The sequence below is a fragment of the Mya arenaria genome, chromosome 8, assembly GCF_026914265.1.
Source record: "Mya arenaria isolate MELC-2E11 chromosome 8, ASM2691426v1".
NCBI classification, from domain to species: domain Eukaryota; kingdom Metazoa; phylum Mollusca; class Bivalvia; order Myida; family Myidae; genus Mya; species Mya arenaria.
The window spans coordinates 62,764,487-62,782,239 of NC_069129.1; the positions used below are offsets into that span (position 1 = coordinate 62,764,487).

General features: G+C 37.6%; 1 protein-coding gene across 1 annotated transcript; it reads left to right on the plus strand.

Annotated features, from left to right (window-relative positions):
- The first annotated feature begins 5,385 nt into the window (after positions 1-5,385).
- Positions 5,386-10,476, plus strand: LOC128243711 (uncharacterized). The gene is made up of 6 exons (XM_052961631.1): positions 5,386-5,544; positions 5,997-6,232; positions 6,493-6,676; positions 6,872-6,984; positions 7,272-8,815; positions 9,143-10,476. The coding sequence occupies exons 2-6, from the start codon at positions 5,997-5,999 to the stop codon at positions 9,436-9,438; spliced, it is 2,373 nt and encodes a 790-aa protein (XP_052817591.1). The 5' UTR covers positions 5,386-5,544; the 3' UTR covers positions 9,439-10,476.
- The last annotated feature ends 7,277 nt before the right edge of the window (positions 10,477-17,753 follow it).

Sequence of the window (17,753 nt, forward strand, 5' to 3'; positions counted from 1 at the left end):
AAAGTTACACCCATATCCAAAATGTTAAGGATTCCATACCATATTCTAAAAATACATGTCGCAAAAACAATTCACTTTAGTGGGTAGTGGTGGGTAATGCTGAAAATTAGATGAAATGAACGTAAAGTCTAAAGAACATCCGTTAGCCGTTGTAGGCGGGGCTTATTGTATACGTCACTTGGGTTAATTGTAAGGGTCAGGCATTGATAACTCCTCGACTGTTTTCTATTGAAAACAACCTCGGATGTATATTGGTATACCAGTAGATGTAGTTTGTTAAATTTTGAATAATATTATTGATGAAATGAAGTATTTCAACGTGTATTTGTATATAAGTTTGAATTGATTGCCAGTGAAGTATATTATTGCAAGAAAAAAGATTCCCAATAGTTAAGTCAATAAGTTCAACTGCTAAATTGAAATTACTACGCGATCTAATTACAGCGTAGTTAAAGTGGAACTAGTTCTGACATTGTTAACCGTCCATATACATCCGAGGTTGTTTTTGATAGAAAATGGCCGAGGTGTTCCGAATGAGGGTTAGGTAGTGGCAAATAGCCGCCCCTAATTTAAATATTCATTTTGACATTCTCGCCTTCTAAAAATTATATAAAGATACCACTTGAACAATTTTCTTAAAGGTAATATGGTGAAATAAGCATTGTTTTGATATCCAAGATATAGGATTCGACCAAGCATGTTTAAATTTGTGGAGTTACTGTCAACTAAAAATAAGACGATTCTAAACAGTTTATCTAATTTCTTGTGTAAATGTTTTATTAAACGTCTTAATTTGATAAATAGTATAACTTAATAACGCAAATCACAGTCCTGTCAATTGTATTTGTTAACATATCGCTCTCAGCTTATTTTATGTATGTTTACTATCATGCACTGACTTGAATGTTTTCGTTAACTTTGTACATGCATTCATTATCGTGTATATTTATTTGTACATTTCTTGACGTTATGCCTAAACTTTCTATTGAATCATCGATATGCTGTATATGCATAAGATAATAAACATTCTGTTCTGTTCTGTTCTGTTCTGTTCTGATATCTGTGGACCGTATAAGAACCATATGTACAGGTTATTGTTTATTTGGATGCCTTATTTTTCACACGCACGATTTCAACACACATGTGATATCAATTATATCAGAAGTTCAGCTTCAACACAGAGGACGATATTTGGTAATTTCAGCGTTGACATTGAAACGTGATAGGATAAAGTATAGAGTTATTTGATGGTTATTTGATGGTTATTTTATGGTTATGTAGGTGACAGTCAAAACTGTTTAAGTGGTGAAGGGAGGGGGGAATAGGGGGGGGGGGAATAGCAACTGTTGTCCGAGGCCCATTTCCCGTGTGCAACAGTTCAGAATGAATGTCAACCCCGACACCAAGGGACACCAAACTTTAGGACAACAGTTATGACTGTTACCCAAATAACCACGAAAGAACTGTTTTATTACTAGATCAAAATTTATTTAAACAAAAAGGGATAACTGTTTTATTATCTGATCAAAATTATATTCGAACAATTCATTACAAGCATTAAAAACGTTAATGATATAGCGTCTAAAACTACAATTTGGAAATTTAAATGATGTCATAGCGCGAGTGGGAAACAGTTCATACTAAGTTCAATCGTTCAAGCAAAGAGAAATTTATAGCTTTCTTGTTAAACAGCCAAAAAATACAAATTTATTACAAAATAATATAAATTAACATTCTAGTATTTATGAGAAATCGCCCAAAATACATAAGGCCACACCAAATTGAAGATTCATCACACCTTTCTTTGAAAAAGTAAGAAAGTATTATTTTTTTGTGCGACTGCACCTATGGTTTGACTTCAACCGATTGTTTGTGGTAATTAGCTATTTTAATTAGAATTTTCCTACGCTGTGACTTCCCTTGGCAATTGTATAGTGTTGGTTCATAATAGGAAGTAACGCATGTGTGGAGTTTTATATATGAAACCTCGCTCACATTACCTTGGACTCTTATTTTAAAAAGGCAACAATCTTTTTAAAATTGCCAATCATTGACTGTGTTATGCCGTTGTATAAGCGTTTTACTACTTGTACAAACCATTTTTTGCTCAAAAGGCATATTATCTGATAAAAGGCATCACCCTCATGTCTAGAATTCAACCCGGTGACGTCGACGATGTAGTAGATATATAGCTTTAAGTTCACAGAAACATTGATTGGTTGGTCTGAAAGTATGTCTGAAAGTTATAATTGACCTTAACCTACTATGATCTGTTTTCTTCAACAACAAAATCTGAGAGGAATAAAACAACTTTCTGACCTTAATAGAATGATTCGCTGTGTACCGTGGGCGATTTTGCTAGAAAAATATCGTAATCATGAACGTAAATGAGGCAGTTACTTTAGTGTCGCAAGGAAATCTCTCTGGGAATCTGACTCTCACATAGGCAGACACTCATACTATTGTTTTATCGTAGAAAAAAAGAATTCAGGCGAAAGCTCGAATTGTTCCCGGTCCACTTGATCACTATTTTAAAGTATTTTTAAAAGCCGCTTTGACCACTCGCCAGCAGAGGCAACTGACAGTCCATTTTTATTGAAACGTATTTAATTGAAGTCTATTTAATTTCAACATCCAATTTCATTGGAAGAAGAGTTGTTCTCCTGTCTCATACATATGCATGTAAACGTTTCTTTGTAAGTGAATTTTCCCCACTGTATGTATGATGTGTAACGGCAGAAAGTACTGTGGTGCCGACGAATATTTTGTTAAGCACAAGCCATTGGTTTTACAGTGACAATCAGCACGAATTAAAATCAAGTCGAGTTAGTCCATTCTACAAAACATCAATATGTTGTGGACACGATGAAATATTGTGGGTTTTTTTGGTACCATTTAAAGGGTCATAACTCAGTCAAAGATGTACACATCGGACCTTGACTCAAGATTTAATACGCATTTACATAGATATAAGTTAGAAATTATGTACAAATCATTTTAAACCATATGAGATAATTTCATGTAATGTCCGAAAGGAATTAAATTAGGTAAAGTGTCTATCAAAAGGCATCAAATTCTTATCGTTTGTCAACGATTTGTAGTTATATTATAAATATATGTCTGAGAAATATAACATACAATGTGAAGACATACTCAAAATGTTCCAACAGAAATCATGATATTTGAATGAGCACTTGTTGTGACATGTTGATATGTTAACAACATATTTACACAATGCACATAATGATAACCAGGTAATAATATACACTCGAATGGTCAAAGCGATATGCCACATTATAGCCGATATAAGGAAGTATATTGACCACCATAGAGACACAACCCCAGGTAATTATTCTGTAGAGAAGGGGGCTCGTGTAAAATATTGACTCCCCTTATAAATTAATGACTCCCCACTAGTCGTGTCTATTGAATAATGACCCCTATCGAACAGAACCGACACGTTTAAATAAATATTAGGTCAACAAGTGTTAGTATTACAGCTGGTACTACTTCATCTGTCGCTGTTTTGGTTAATACAACAACAACAACATCTACTGCTACTGATACTGCTGCTGCTGCTGCTATTACCACTACTACTACTGCTACTACTACTACGACGACGACGACGACGACGGCGGCTGCTGCTGCTGCTGCTGCTGCTGCTGCTATTACCACTACTACTACTGCTACTACGACGACGACGACGGCGGCGGCTGCTGCTGCGCGGCTGCTGCTGCTGCTGCTGCTACTACTACTACTACTACTACTCCTACTACTACTATTACTACTACTACTACTACTACTACTACTACTACTACTACTACTACTACTACTACTACTACTACTACTACTACTACTACTCGCATAATACTACTGCTACTTCTGCTGCTATAGATGATGATGCCGCCGATGATGATGCTGGTGATGCTGATGATGCTAATGATGCTGATGATGATGTTGATGCTGATGTTGATGCTGATGCTGATGATACTGATGCTGCTGCTGATGATGCTGATGATGGTGATTGTGTTATTAAAGTTGATCGTGTGACCAGAAACGACCAATATTCATAACAGTCGTAAATATCATATAGACAACTACTAGATTTGAGAACAAAGAGAATTTATGAAACGTAAAAGGAAATTGAAATCATTTTTTTCCCATAAGATTTGACCTAGTGACCTATGTTCGACCCAAAACAACCAATATTCAAACTCGTGTAAGATAGCATGCACACAGACATTCTGACCAGGATATGATATATTCTACAATTACCGAATTATGTGTAACCAAATCTTATATTTTTTAATCTTTGGCAAGGATTTGACGCACGGACTGTTAAGATACGAAAACGCTGGACATTGAAGGTCATATTTTCGAAATCAAACAACTTAACGTTAACATCACGCCATTATATTGCTGTTTAATTTTGTACATCTATTTGATCAAATACCAAGGCGATACATCTTAGTGTTACATTCTCTTTTGAAAGAAGTAATGTACATAAAACTGAGGTCGATTATGATATATTTTGCAAACGTAGTTCAATCAATCATAGCCGTTATGTTGTTCATTTATTGCATGTAATCGTTTTGTTCATTCAATGCATGTAATCATTAAACTACCAATCATATGACACCCACTGTGTGACGTTTACAGTTAATGTTTTACATTGACTGATATTTATGAAGATTAAAATATAGTGTATTATTAAAGACAATTAAATATGATATGTTATAACAATTAATAATAATTTTCCGCCAACAAAACAACTACGTGCGTTAATGTTGTATTGTAATTGTCAAATTAAGTTAATGTAGGTGTGTTGCCATTAAACACCATCTCACTCCATTGAATGGGCTTTAAACTTGTTTGTTTAAACGATTACGTGTGACTTAATTCTTCACCGGACCTCCTTTACTACTACGTAAACGTTTGACAAATAAAAACATAAAGTGATACATTTAAAGGTTCGTAATAGAATGCGAAATTATGAACATGAAGTTTATTTGTAATTAGACAATCATTACTTTATTTTAAATGCCATGATGAATGTGTACCATAACTGCACGGCTTAAAGCATTACAGTATGTTAATAACGGCCGAAACGTGAACGATGTCATAAAATGCACCACTGATTACAGCGGTAAAGTCCGATTGTTTCAGGCATGAGGCAAGGAGAACCAATCGCTCCAGTCTCATTACGTAGTAAAACAACCTGCTCATCAATCACAGGGCGCTTTATCGTCATAAGACAACTTTTGTTTGTCATTTTTTACATAAAGCAGACGACATTGTAAGACCGTAATTGAATGTCAAATACTTACGTTTTCTCGCGTTTTGATTGGAGGATTTTCGGTGTTCCGTTAATGAACGCTCGGATAAAATTGCTATGCATCTAGTTATGTTCGGCAGAGATAATTGAACATTGGACTAAACACTCAAACACATAAAAATATTTTTTACAACGTTCAAACTAGCACTAATTATCTATTTATATATTTGTTTATATTGTATGCAGTTGTAACAAAGAACGGACTGAAGGTATGTTTAAACGTTTGAAACTTTTATCTTGATTTTGTTAACGTTATGTCACAAACGAACATATTTAAACCTGATGATGGTACTTATATCTTAACAGCCAACACCTACAGTAACAACATATACCGTTTTATTAACACATTGTTGAATTATAATACATCTAAATAAACATAAAACAATCACGTAACGATTCTACAGTGCATGGCAACGTTGAAAACAGTTTCTTGTTACGCAAACAAGTATGTGAAATTTCAAGTTCAAAATGATGTCCAACGATTCGTATCATTAAATATTGTGCAACTATACCGACGCCGGTGACTATAGCAATAGTGTTTCATTGCTGCAATGCTTTATACGTATTTGCTATATAATGTTGCTGTGATCCTTGAATGGAAATACAACTTTATCTTATCTTATCTTACCTGAACAACTCAAATGTTTGTTTCCGTGTTCAGATGCAGCCTGCAGTCCTGTGTCTGATCCCTCTGACTGCGATGATCCACTTGGCAACCGGACTGGTGGAGAACGCAGACGTGCCGCTTCACCTCGCGCAATGCTTCGGATATTTTAAACGTAAGACAACATTGGCGCGCACCCCGGCAGGCGCCATACAGCACTACTGTGATAACAACTACATGTGGATGAAGGCCGTGGAGTTGAATGCCAACAGAGGAGCACACGCGAGTGCTAGGTAAGCTAACACTGAGCAAGAAGTTGTATGTCATTATTACTAAGTATTCAAATGGCCATGTATCTGACAGTATTTGAGAACGCATAACTAGTCACAAAAGAGCATATTGTTACTGTTAGGAAGTTTAAAAATAATGAATTTGAAATCTTGAGCGGTAAGTTATTAACAAAAAACATACATAATGTGGCAGACGGACAGACGGCCGTTCAGATGTTATCATGAATCACTTATGCAATATCTCATCGATTTTTTTTGTGCAGGGCCTACTTTAACCATCTCGCCAAAGATTTTAAATTCGACATAAAGATGAAAAGAATGGGGAGGAAAAAAAGACAAGCTGGAGGTCCTCCAACGAAGCCTAAAGTGAGGAAAGAAATCAGAATGATGACTGACAAAGAACGCGATCTCTTCTTTGAAGCTGTTAACAGCGCGAAGAAAAATACGGTACGCCAATTACGCGATCAATTTTAAAAAACGTACTTGACAAATTAAGACAATTGGCAATGCTGTAAGCTGGAGAAATAAGCACGCTTTAAAGAGGGAAGACCATCGTTGTCATTTAAGACAAACCATTCAAAAGCAAATCGAAATTGAGTACACACCTGTAAAATGATGAAACCTTTATTGTATTCTTTGCAGACGATCAGCCCTAACAAATACGACGCTATGGCTGAGATGCACACTGGCATTACGGCCATTTCCGCACACGGTGGCTGCGCCTTTCATCCGTGGCACAGACTCTATATTCAAATGTAAGTCATTCGGCGAACCAGTCAGGCAATCAGTCTGTCAGGGACTTGCCCAGAATCGATAATATATAGCTCACAATGAGATAACAATTTGTCAGGATAACCTGACAAATCATGGATGGAATAAGCGTTCCCTTGTTTTTGTTTGCATTTGATCCATATACTTGGTTTGTTATTGATTAATGATTGTTTGGTCATTGTAAACAAATGGTTAACATATTTTAACAATATGTGTATACTTCGATCATTATAGATTAATTGAACTAATAATATATTGCATGTGATTTCAGTTTTGAAAACGCATTGCGGGAAGAAGGGCCGCAGTTTTCCGAGGTTACAGTTCCATACTGGGCATCAGACCTTGACAACTACATGACCGATCCCACAGAATCCGCGTTGTTCAGTGAGCGGTTGATGGGGACCGGGCAGGGTGAGGCTAAGGGAGGGATAATGCTGGATGGATGGGACTCCACTACCGGCGTAATCACGAGAAACCTTGGTACTGACGGGCCTCTTCTCAACGACATGATGATTTATAACATAACTAAGCATCATAGAATGATAGACATTTGTGGTGAGGATTCCGACATTGATCACGACTTGGAATTCCATCACAATGGTATTCACAGATGGATTGATGGACAGATGGCTGTCCTGGCTTCTTCCGTGTTCGACCCTATCTTTTGGCTGCACCATGCGTATATTGACAAAATATGGGAAGACTTTAGAGAAAATCAAAAGCGCCACGGTATTGATGCGGAAACCGACTATCCACCAAACCCAACCACTATGGGTTCCCATGAACTTCAGCTTCCTGAAGCAAAAGTAGGATTTGAAAATCTAACTGTTCTTGATGGATTGAGTAACATTTTTACGGAGGAATTTTTTACATATGCACCCACTCCGACCTGCAACAACCCAAAGCTCGGTTGCGGTTCCAAATACTTGAAATGCGTTAAGAATGAAGACACATCCGTGAACAAAGATCCTTTCAGATGCGTGGGCAGGACACTGAGGGAAGTTGAAGAGTGGGAAGCTGAACAAGCAAAACCCACAAGTGAACCCTGCGTGCTTGGTGAAGCGAATTTCACAAAACCAATATACATCCCACCTAAAGAAACAAAGCCTGTTCAAAACACGTTCTGTATGAACAGTAACAGTGACACCGCGCAATGGGTTTACCTACCAATCAAACTAATCATAAGACGCCCTCCGGATTTCAAAAGTTATGGTTCATATCCAGTTCAACGAGGACGAATCAATAAACTGGGAGGAGATATATATTCACCATCTGCTTACTCCAACGTCAATCGGTATCTATCAAAGCGACCAGAAGACCCAAAGGCTTATGACCAATGTCTGGAATCGGACTCAATGACCAGCACAATATACATCAAATCTGTCGGCCTCAATTACGAAGGCGTGTATAAAGAGTATGCAATTATGGATAAACGTCTGGCTATAACTGTTGCAACTGCCTATGTGGCTGTTAGAAGACCACTATCACCCACCGATGCATCTGTGTCCATTCTACACGCTCAAGACTCGTGTGGCCGTGTCTGCAAACCAATTTGCAAAGTACCTGGTTCTGACGTTTTCAGACCGTGCTCTGGCGCAGTCAAAGTTTCAGGAGGTCACCCTCTTCAGTTCGGAAATTCATTTGGCGATGCTGTTTTACAAGTTTTTGACTTTGCAAAGGAAAAGGACTGCCCCCAGGTATCGACAGAGGTGGTGATAATGAGTTTTTACTGTGACTACAGTACCGCGTGGATTTGGCCATCCGTTGATGCTCCCAGAGAAAAGATAACCCCCCCTGCACCTGTAGTCAAACCAGGTTGGTTGAATGTACTTGTTTAACCCATGTGTAATCAAGCTTCCGAGAAAATAAAACACGATCAATAGTTCATTAAATATATCTGTTGAATATGGCTGGATCAGCTGCTTTTATAAAAAAATTTAGTGTAACGTTTTTAAATTGGTGATAGATACATTTGTATATTATTATTACTATTATCATTATTATTATTATTATTATTATTATTATTATTATTATTATTATTATTATTATTATTATTATTTATTTATTATTATTATTATTATTATTATTATTATTATTATTATTATTATTATTATTATTATTATTTATTTATTTATTTTCCAGGATGTAGAATTAGTCCTCAATGCACAGTGGACCGGCCTTGCAATAACATTGATGCAAACTGTGTGGATAACTCGTTCTTGGACTGTGTGGATTCGTGCCACGTCTTCGCCAAGTGTGTCAGAGGTTCATATATGCTCTTCCAGTGTAGAAGGGGAGAACGGTATCTGTCAGGGGTGGGATGTGTCAACTCAAGAGCCAATCCATGTGATTATAAAAAAAACAAAGGGCCACGGAATAGTCGTATGAGAAGGACAGCAAGAGCTATGAGATACCATAAGTTGCCGTTCTTGGAGTAAAATCGTTCGGACAATCCAACAGCATAATAGTGTCGTGTAAAACGTTGTTATTTATTTATCAAGGAAAACATTCACGGGGTATCTACTTTGTTAATATAACGTTTGTTCTGCTACAGGAGTTTTACATTTTTGAAGTGCCTTGTCAGGCTAGATAAACACTGGTCTTAAACAGATTTTCACACAAATTGAGAAGTATCAGTAGTAATAATATAGAGCCCGTTCGAAGGGAACCCCAGGGGTGGAAAAGTCTTCTGGTAATTTCATGTTTAGAATGTCAAAACCTTTTCTACTTTGACTGAACATCCCTCTGCTTAGTAAGATTTTTTATTCAATTCTGTCTATATTTAACAATCATTCATATGTTCATGTATGTTCTAGATTTCTGCAATACAATGGTCGAACAATTTCATTACGTTGGTTAAACTAACAAACGCATTGTCTCTTATTTCCTGCTCGCTGTTACGCTGCGGTTTTGTGCGTCAATGATAGACGTACGGTTTACGTAAGAAAACTATTAAACGTTATGCTAATTCACGCTATTACACAGAACTTGGCAATAAATTGATGTTAATTGATCTCACTCATTCATTTCCAAGTATTGTGTTATTTAAATTCAGATGAGTAGAAATGTTATTTAAAGTCCGTATAAGTAAACATACTATTTACAATAGTTGCCCTTTTTATAGAACAATTCAGCAAAATGGTTTAAGTTTAATTGTATTGGTGTTGTTTACAAAAAGCAATTGTTAATGATTATGTTAAGGCTAATGCGTGTTAAGCTGTCCGGGATTTGTCTCATTAGTTCGATCGTGATATTTTTATGTCTAGACAGTTATAACAACATTTTGCGTGTATAAAATACACTGTATATACTGATTTAGTGTAACAGTATACTTACTGATCCCTTGGTTAACATGACTTGAAACCAAGTTATGATTTAGCACCATAATGCACTCATCCATTAACTTCATTTGTTACATAATGTTATTTATTATATACACAGTGTGCTATTTTGTGCAATAAAACGATTCATCATGATTTGGTTTTTAATTTGGTTTTCTTCAAAAATTCCTAGGTAAATGGTATATAGAGTAGGAATAACGATGCTATTTACTAATACGTTTAACCTTTTTTATAGTATTATCTGAAACTACATGCCAGTGTTTTGTACATTCGGAACTGCTCGGCCAGTTTCTATAAAATACAACTTCGGATGTATATTGACGGTTTACTTTGTCAGAAATCTGTATAATTTAACTACGCAGCAAGCTGATCGCGTAGTTATTTCACTTTAGCCGAGAAGTTCCGAAAGTTTTTTGTGCGGGCTGAAAAATCTAAGATGGCCTCCAAGTAGGCCACAACGAATTGCCATGACGAATTGCCATCTATAATGATCTCTGACAATTTTATTTCCAAGTTTAAATGACTATAGGTCATGGTCCCACAGAAAAGTCAATCATTATGGATTGCTGCATTTATGAACATACATAAAAGGCAGTCTACGTCCGGGCTGTAACTTTGAAATTTGAAATAGCACTTTTTGCACATAAAAACGACGTTTCGCGTGAAAGTTCGACGACCCTGTCTATATGGTCAAGGCCGAACTTAAAGGTTAATCATAATGGAATTCTTCACATATGCAGTTAGAGCATAGGTGATCGTGTTCGACCTTTCATATTGCCATGCAATAACATACCACATTATGGGTTCGGCTTACCCCTTCAGCCTGTTGCTTTGAAGGTGAAGGTCACATATAGAGGTTAATCATAAGGGAATACTGCATAATAGTAAAGGTGGTCCTGGACGGGCTGAACCTTTGCCATGCAAGGGACGATTTGAAACATCATGGCATAAATGTTTGGCACACAAAAGCAATGTGTCCTGTTGAAGACCCTCGTCCCTACCTTGAATGTCACCAAGCACAAAGAGGTAAATGATTATGTAATTCTGACTATATGAACAACAACATATATGGTTGTGTCTCAGCTGTAACCTTTTCATGCACAATGCGAATTTGAAATTACCTTGCACAGGTTATAAAGGTGATATGTCACGTGCAAGACTCGCGTCTTACCTCGAAGGTCACACTTAGGGGTCAATAATTATGAAATACTAAATATATTCACATATAGGCTGTCGTGTCCGGGCTGTAACTTGACAAACAACGGGGAATTTTGAAATGATCGGTACATACATGTGAAGTTTTACGTACACGACCCATGGATCTTTCTGGAAGGTCAATGTCAAACTTAGAGGAAGACTGCATATCGAGGGCTGAATGCGAAAATGTTTTAAGTGGCATTAAATAAAGAAGAAGATAGAACCTTTTCTCTTTCACCCCTCGATATGTTATCATAAAGTTAAGATAGTTTTGACAGTTTATTAGCAGTGCATTATGTCCATGAGTATACATTTATCAAAATTTATATATTCTTAAAGATGCACTCTTACTCCTTAATAAATTTTACCACAATTAATAACATTGTTTTAATATTCCAATAAGGATGAATAGATGTCAGATTAAATGGTTATAATGAAGGAGACCGAGTTTCTTTTGAAAGAAATGAGCATAAAACACGGTATTTCTACCTAATAAGACTATAGTAGACCACAGTCAATCTTTTAGCATTAACCAATCATTTAATATTTTAGCGCTTTCCAGTATTAAATTCCCGGTTACAATCTTGTTATCAGTAGTTAATATTTTTCGTATATGCATTATTTTGTAAGTAGTTTTAGGTTTATCAGTCAACATATATGTTTGTTATACATGTGTATGAATTGATTTTGAATAAGACTGTCAATTTTAGTGGACAAGAAATGTGTGCTCGTGCTCGTTCTGTAACGTTTTCATGCAATGTGGGATTTCAAAATAACATGTCACAGATAGTCGGCACATATAGGCAACATGTCGAGTGCAACCCGATGGTCCTTATCTCTCGATGTGTCTCGTGCAAGATTTTAGTCCCTACATGTAAGTTCACCCTGGACCTAATGACAACATTCAGGGTGTATTGCATATATGCTTCTAGTATACGTTAGTTATTCCTAAAGGTATTGATCTGTCTGGCACTTCGTCACAAACAGGAAAATTCATGTTTCCTTTAAAAAAACAAGAAGAATAAATCTATTCAATATTTAAATTGAACCCGAACAATATTTTATTATTGGTGATTGTTTATTATAACATTAAATTTATAAACATGTCATAATTTGTCAAAACCACCATTTTTTATTTATGTAATAACGCAGCTATAAACTAGTAAGTCCCGAATACTTCCCTGTTTAATTGCTCAATTTTGACATTTTGATTGATTGTTGAAGGTGCAGCTATATAACTGGTTTTGAATTATTCATTGTGAGCTTTATGATAACATATTCAAATCAAGACTTTCAAGGTCAAGGTCTTTGAAGGTCGTACTTCCAGAGGGTAGAGGCACTGCATTTCCATACAAATTATTATCGGTCATGATGTCAAAAGCCATAAAATGTTTCATATTTTATTTGATCGTTTTATTCAATACAACATAAATGAGTCTTAGTAATAAATATATATAATGTCATTTTTTACTATAATATAATGGTATAAATGACTACCATAACGGACCTCAACGCGTTTAAAAAGGCAGCCCTGATATCAAATATGCATTAAATCTTTACAAAGATAATGACGATTTTGCTTTTTAGAAGCAAAACAGTCCTAATGTTCACTTGTATAATAATGCATGTTCAATTCAATGCTGCAAATATCTTACAACAAAGAAATATTAATATTTCGTGAAAGAAACTACTGTTGTTATAGATTAGTATCATTTGACCAAATTTTAGATTTGGTTATTTATAGAATGTTTTAGTTGTGGCAGCATGTATGTCATAGGGTGTAACTTTCATATTCATTAAAAGTGTTTAAATATATTTTATCGTATTTTGTTAAAATACCCTCATTCTCAATTATGTATTACTCCGCCCCGTAAATTATCAGGTTTGGTAACTTGTACATATAGTGTAGTGTAGTGTGTTGGGTATCGAGTAATAGTGTATATCAACCTGAAACTGAATACGTCAGTATTTTATATTAACCAATCAACTGATATCTACTTTCACTTTTAAGTCAACAAATCTACCCGCACTACACCATTTCTATAGTGTGTTTATCAATTCCATTTATGCAGATACTTATTTCGATTACTGCAGATGTATAGATGGCGTAGATGACATAGATACTTCAATATATTAACGATTGGTACGGATCCGCGAGTTTTTCTGTTCCCGAATCTACCAGCCACTTGGAGGTCAGAGGTGGCCCGGTAACATATGTCATGTTAAGATATCTGTCCAGTGTAACACCTGATATGACAAAACCTATTCACGCAATTAAAGTGTTGATGCCTGCATCTGAGTCTGATTCGGCTGGTACAACTGCCAGAAAATAGATATGTTACTGCAAATTCGATATTGGCACTCACAGGCGTGCGCACTTGAACAACAAATACAATTATCACTACAGCTGTGAAGATAAGGACACACCAAATCGCTCAGGAAATTAGACGGTGTTGCCGAGCCCGTTGCATACGTACTTGGTCGATGATTACTTCAAGTAGCTTCTCCAGCACTCACAACATAATTTAGAAAATGGTCAACTATATTCATCGTTTTGTATCTTTACGTCTTCTTGTCATCAGCACGAATACAAGCATCCTCGGCACCCCAGCGTATCATAATAACCTATATGATACCCTGGGCAAATCAGCTGTAAAAATCTCGTACTCATAAATAATTAATGAGGTGAAATCCATCCGCTTAGTTGGTCGCATAAGACACCTCATGCGGTGCGGAAATGGCCGAGAAGTAATCTCGATTCAAAATAATCCAATGAGATTACGGCTTACAAATCGTTTTAGGCAGGATTTTGTTAAATATGACGATAGCCCTTCACAAAGGTGATTATTTCCTTTATGTTATCGGTCACGGATTGGCCACCTGGTGCAGTTACACTTGGTCAGTACGGATTGACCACCTGATGCACTTACACTTGGTCAGTACGGATCGACCGCCTAGTGCAGTTACATCTCGCAGTACGGATCGGCCGCCTGGTGCACTTACAGACATTGGTCTGAAAATGCTTATGAATATTCAAGATTTAAGTTTCTTTAGCCCAATTGTCCAGGTTATTATATAGGTTATGATACGCTGGGGTGCCGATGATGTATATAGGTCATGATACGCTGGGGTGCCGAGGATGTATTTAGGTTATGATACGCTGGGGTGCCGATGATGTATATAGGTTATGATACGCTGGGGTGCCGTGGGTGTATAAAGGTTATGATACGCTGGGGTGCCGAGGATGTATATAGGTTATGATATGCTGGGGTGCCGTGGATGTATATAGGTTATGATACGCTGGGTGCGGTGGATGTATATAGGTTATGATACGCTGGGGTGCCGAGGATGTATAAAGGTTATGATACGCTGGGATGCCGAAGATGTATATAGGTTATGATTCGCTGGGGTGCCGAGGATGTATAAAGGTTATGATACGCTGGGGTGCCGAGGATGTATAAAGGTTATGATACGCTGGGGTGCCGAGGACTTATAAAGGTTATGATACGCTGAGATGCCGTGGATGGAATACAAGAGGCACCTGCTTTTTGTTTACTCCGGACCTCACGAATGCATAAACAGCAAACAGGTGCTGGAAGGTCTCCATCCTCACTTTGAAAGTATATTAATACGAGTACCAACGCCGTGCACGCCTGAGAACGTCGAGCTAATCACGTGAAGCAAACAGCAGATGCCGCTGACCGTCGTGGCTAATGTCCCCTATCAGGAAGCTGTCGTCAATGAACTCTTTGTTTATCGACAATAAATATTTCAGCACTTGTAATATTATGCAATTTCTTCACAAAACGTTCAAGCTTAATATTTGAGAGTTGAATTTATTCGTATTAATAAGTAAATGGTTATCTCGAATTCTGATGAAGTGCTTTATGATAATCTCCGTTTTAAATTTAAGCCCTTTGCCTACGTTTCCATCAGAAGCGTGGTTGTTGTTGTAAATCATGCGTTTGAATATACCCCTTACTAATTATTAGACATCATCTGGTCGATACTGGACGATATTCTGATCGACAACAGTGGATACCGGACGATCTTCTGGTCGACAACGGTAGATACCGGACGATCTTCTGGTCGACAACGTTAGATACCGGACGATCTTCTGGTCGACAACGGTAGATACCGGACGATCTTCTGGTCGACAACGGTAGATACCGGACGATCTACTGGTCGACAACAGTAGATACCGGACGACCTTCTGGTCGACAACAGTAGATACCGGACGATTTTCTGGTCGACAACGGTAGATACCGGACGATCTTCTGGTCGACAACGGTAGATGCTGGACGATCTTCTGGTCGACAATAGTAGATACTGGAAGATGTATGTATTGCAGAGCTGCCTGTTTAACCTAAATTAAATACTCCAATGTACGGTAATTTCATATCTATTTTGAATAAAGATCTCACTATATCAAATACAACTTACAATGCAAGTTAGTGTGAAGTAATTTTGATCCTATATATTATGAAACTTTATAAGCATCTCCTGTTTTGACAATGTCACCACCATAAGCGCGGCTTTGGTCGTGAGTCCCGCGTTTGAAGATAGGCTACTTCTCGCTCGCCGTCGCAGTACATGGTGTCCTGCTCGGAACGCTGCATCGACATTTCCGGGTCCGTGCAATAGCTCGCGTCCGTGACTGTTACAAAACGCATTCAGTGGGGTTCCAGGTTTTGAAGATTGAGTGGGCGGTGGGGGCAGCTTTTGGGAGGGATCTTCTGGTCGACAACGTTAGATACCGGACGATCTTCTGGTCGACAACGGTAGATACCGGACGAACTTCTGGTCGACAACGGTAGATACCGGACGATCTACTGGTCGACAACAGTAGATACCGGACGACCTTCTGGTCGACAACAGTAGATACCGGACGATTTTCTGGTCGACAACGGTAGATACCGGACGATCTTCTGGTCGACAACGGTAGATGCTGGACGATCTTTTGGTCGACAATAGTAGATACTGGAAGATGTATGTATTGCAGAGCTGCCTGTTTAACCTAAATTAAACACTCCAATGTACGGTAATTTCATATCTATTTTGAATAAAGATCTCACTATATCAAATACAACTTACAATGCAAGTTAGTGTGAAGTAATTTTCATCCTATATATTATGAAACTTTATAAGCATCTCCCGTTTTGACAATGTCACCACCATAAGCGTGGCTTTGGTCGTGAGTCCCGCGTTTGAAGATAGGCTACTTCTCGCTCGCCGTCGCAGTACATGGTGTCCTGCTCGGAACGCTGCATCGACATTTCCGGGTCCGTGCAATAGCTCGCGTCCGTGACTGTTACAAAACGCATTCAGTGGGGTTCCAGGTTTTGAAGATTGAGTGGGCGGTGGGGGCAGCTTTTGGGAGTACTCGGCCATGAAAACCGCCCTTAACATATATTAAATTCCCCATACCACGTGAGTAAGCTATTTTATGCAATATATGACGTATTATCAGTTCTATAATGTGTATGCATTGATAAAGAGATAAGTGCCTTCTGTGTGTAGTGCGTGTAGGAGTAACTGTCTGAATACACGAATTTCCTCCCCGCTCTCTGGTTTCCAAAACGTCAAACCGCACCTGGATCTTAAAGGACTGTGTCGGTTAAAGCAACTCCATCCAGAGACCTACAATTTAAAATACATAATAGAAAATGGCACGTATATTATCGTACATGAATTTTATTTGATTATATATGGTCAGGTTGCGTTCAGCGTTGCGATTTTTACTATAAACAATCGATGTGTTCCAATTTTCTTTGAATGCTTGTATGATTTTCGTATTGTTAAAATATAGAAATCCTTTGTAAGTTTGTTATCTCAAAGAAAATCGTTACCGTTCAAATATAATTGTTGCATCCAAGGGTTGTTCATCTCTGATGCCGTCTGCGCTCTAGTTCTGGTCAGTCACACCTGAAATACTTACCCATGACGTATTTACACTTAGTTGGTGTTGGTGGGCCTGACTCTGTGAAGGGGAGGTAGACTGGGCCTGACTCTGTGAAGGGGAGGTAGACTGGGCCTGACTCTGTGAAGGGGAGGTAGACTGAAATGGAATAGAAATTGACTAGATGTAAAAGCCCTGTGTTGGAATCGACCAACAAGCTACAAAAGGCTTCAATTCTCATTAGCATAATTAAAACTTGGTATTATTTCAAATACTATACATACTTCGTTACATTCTGTTGTGGAGTCAACTCCGA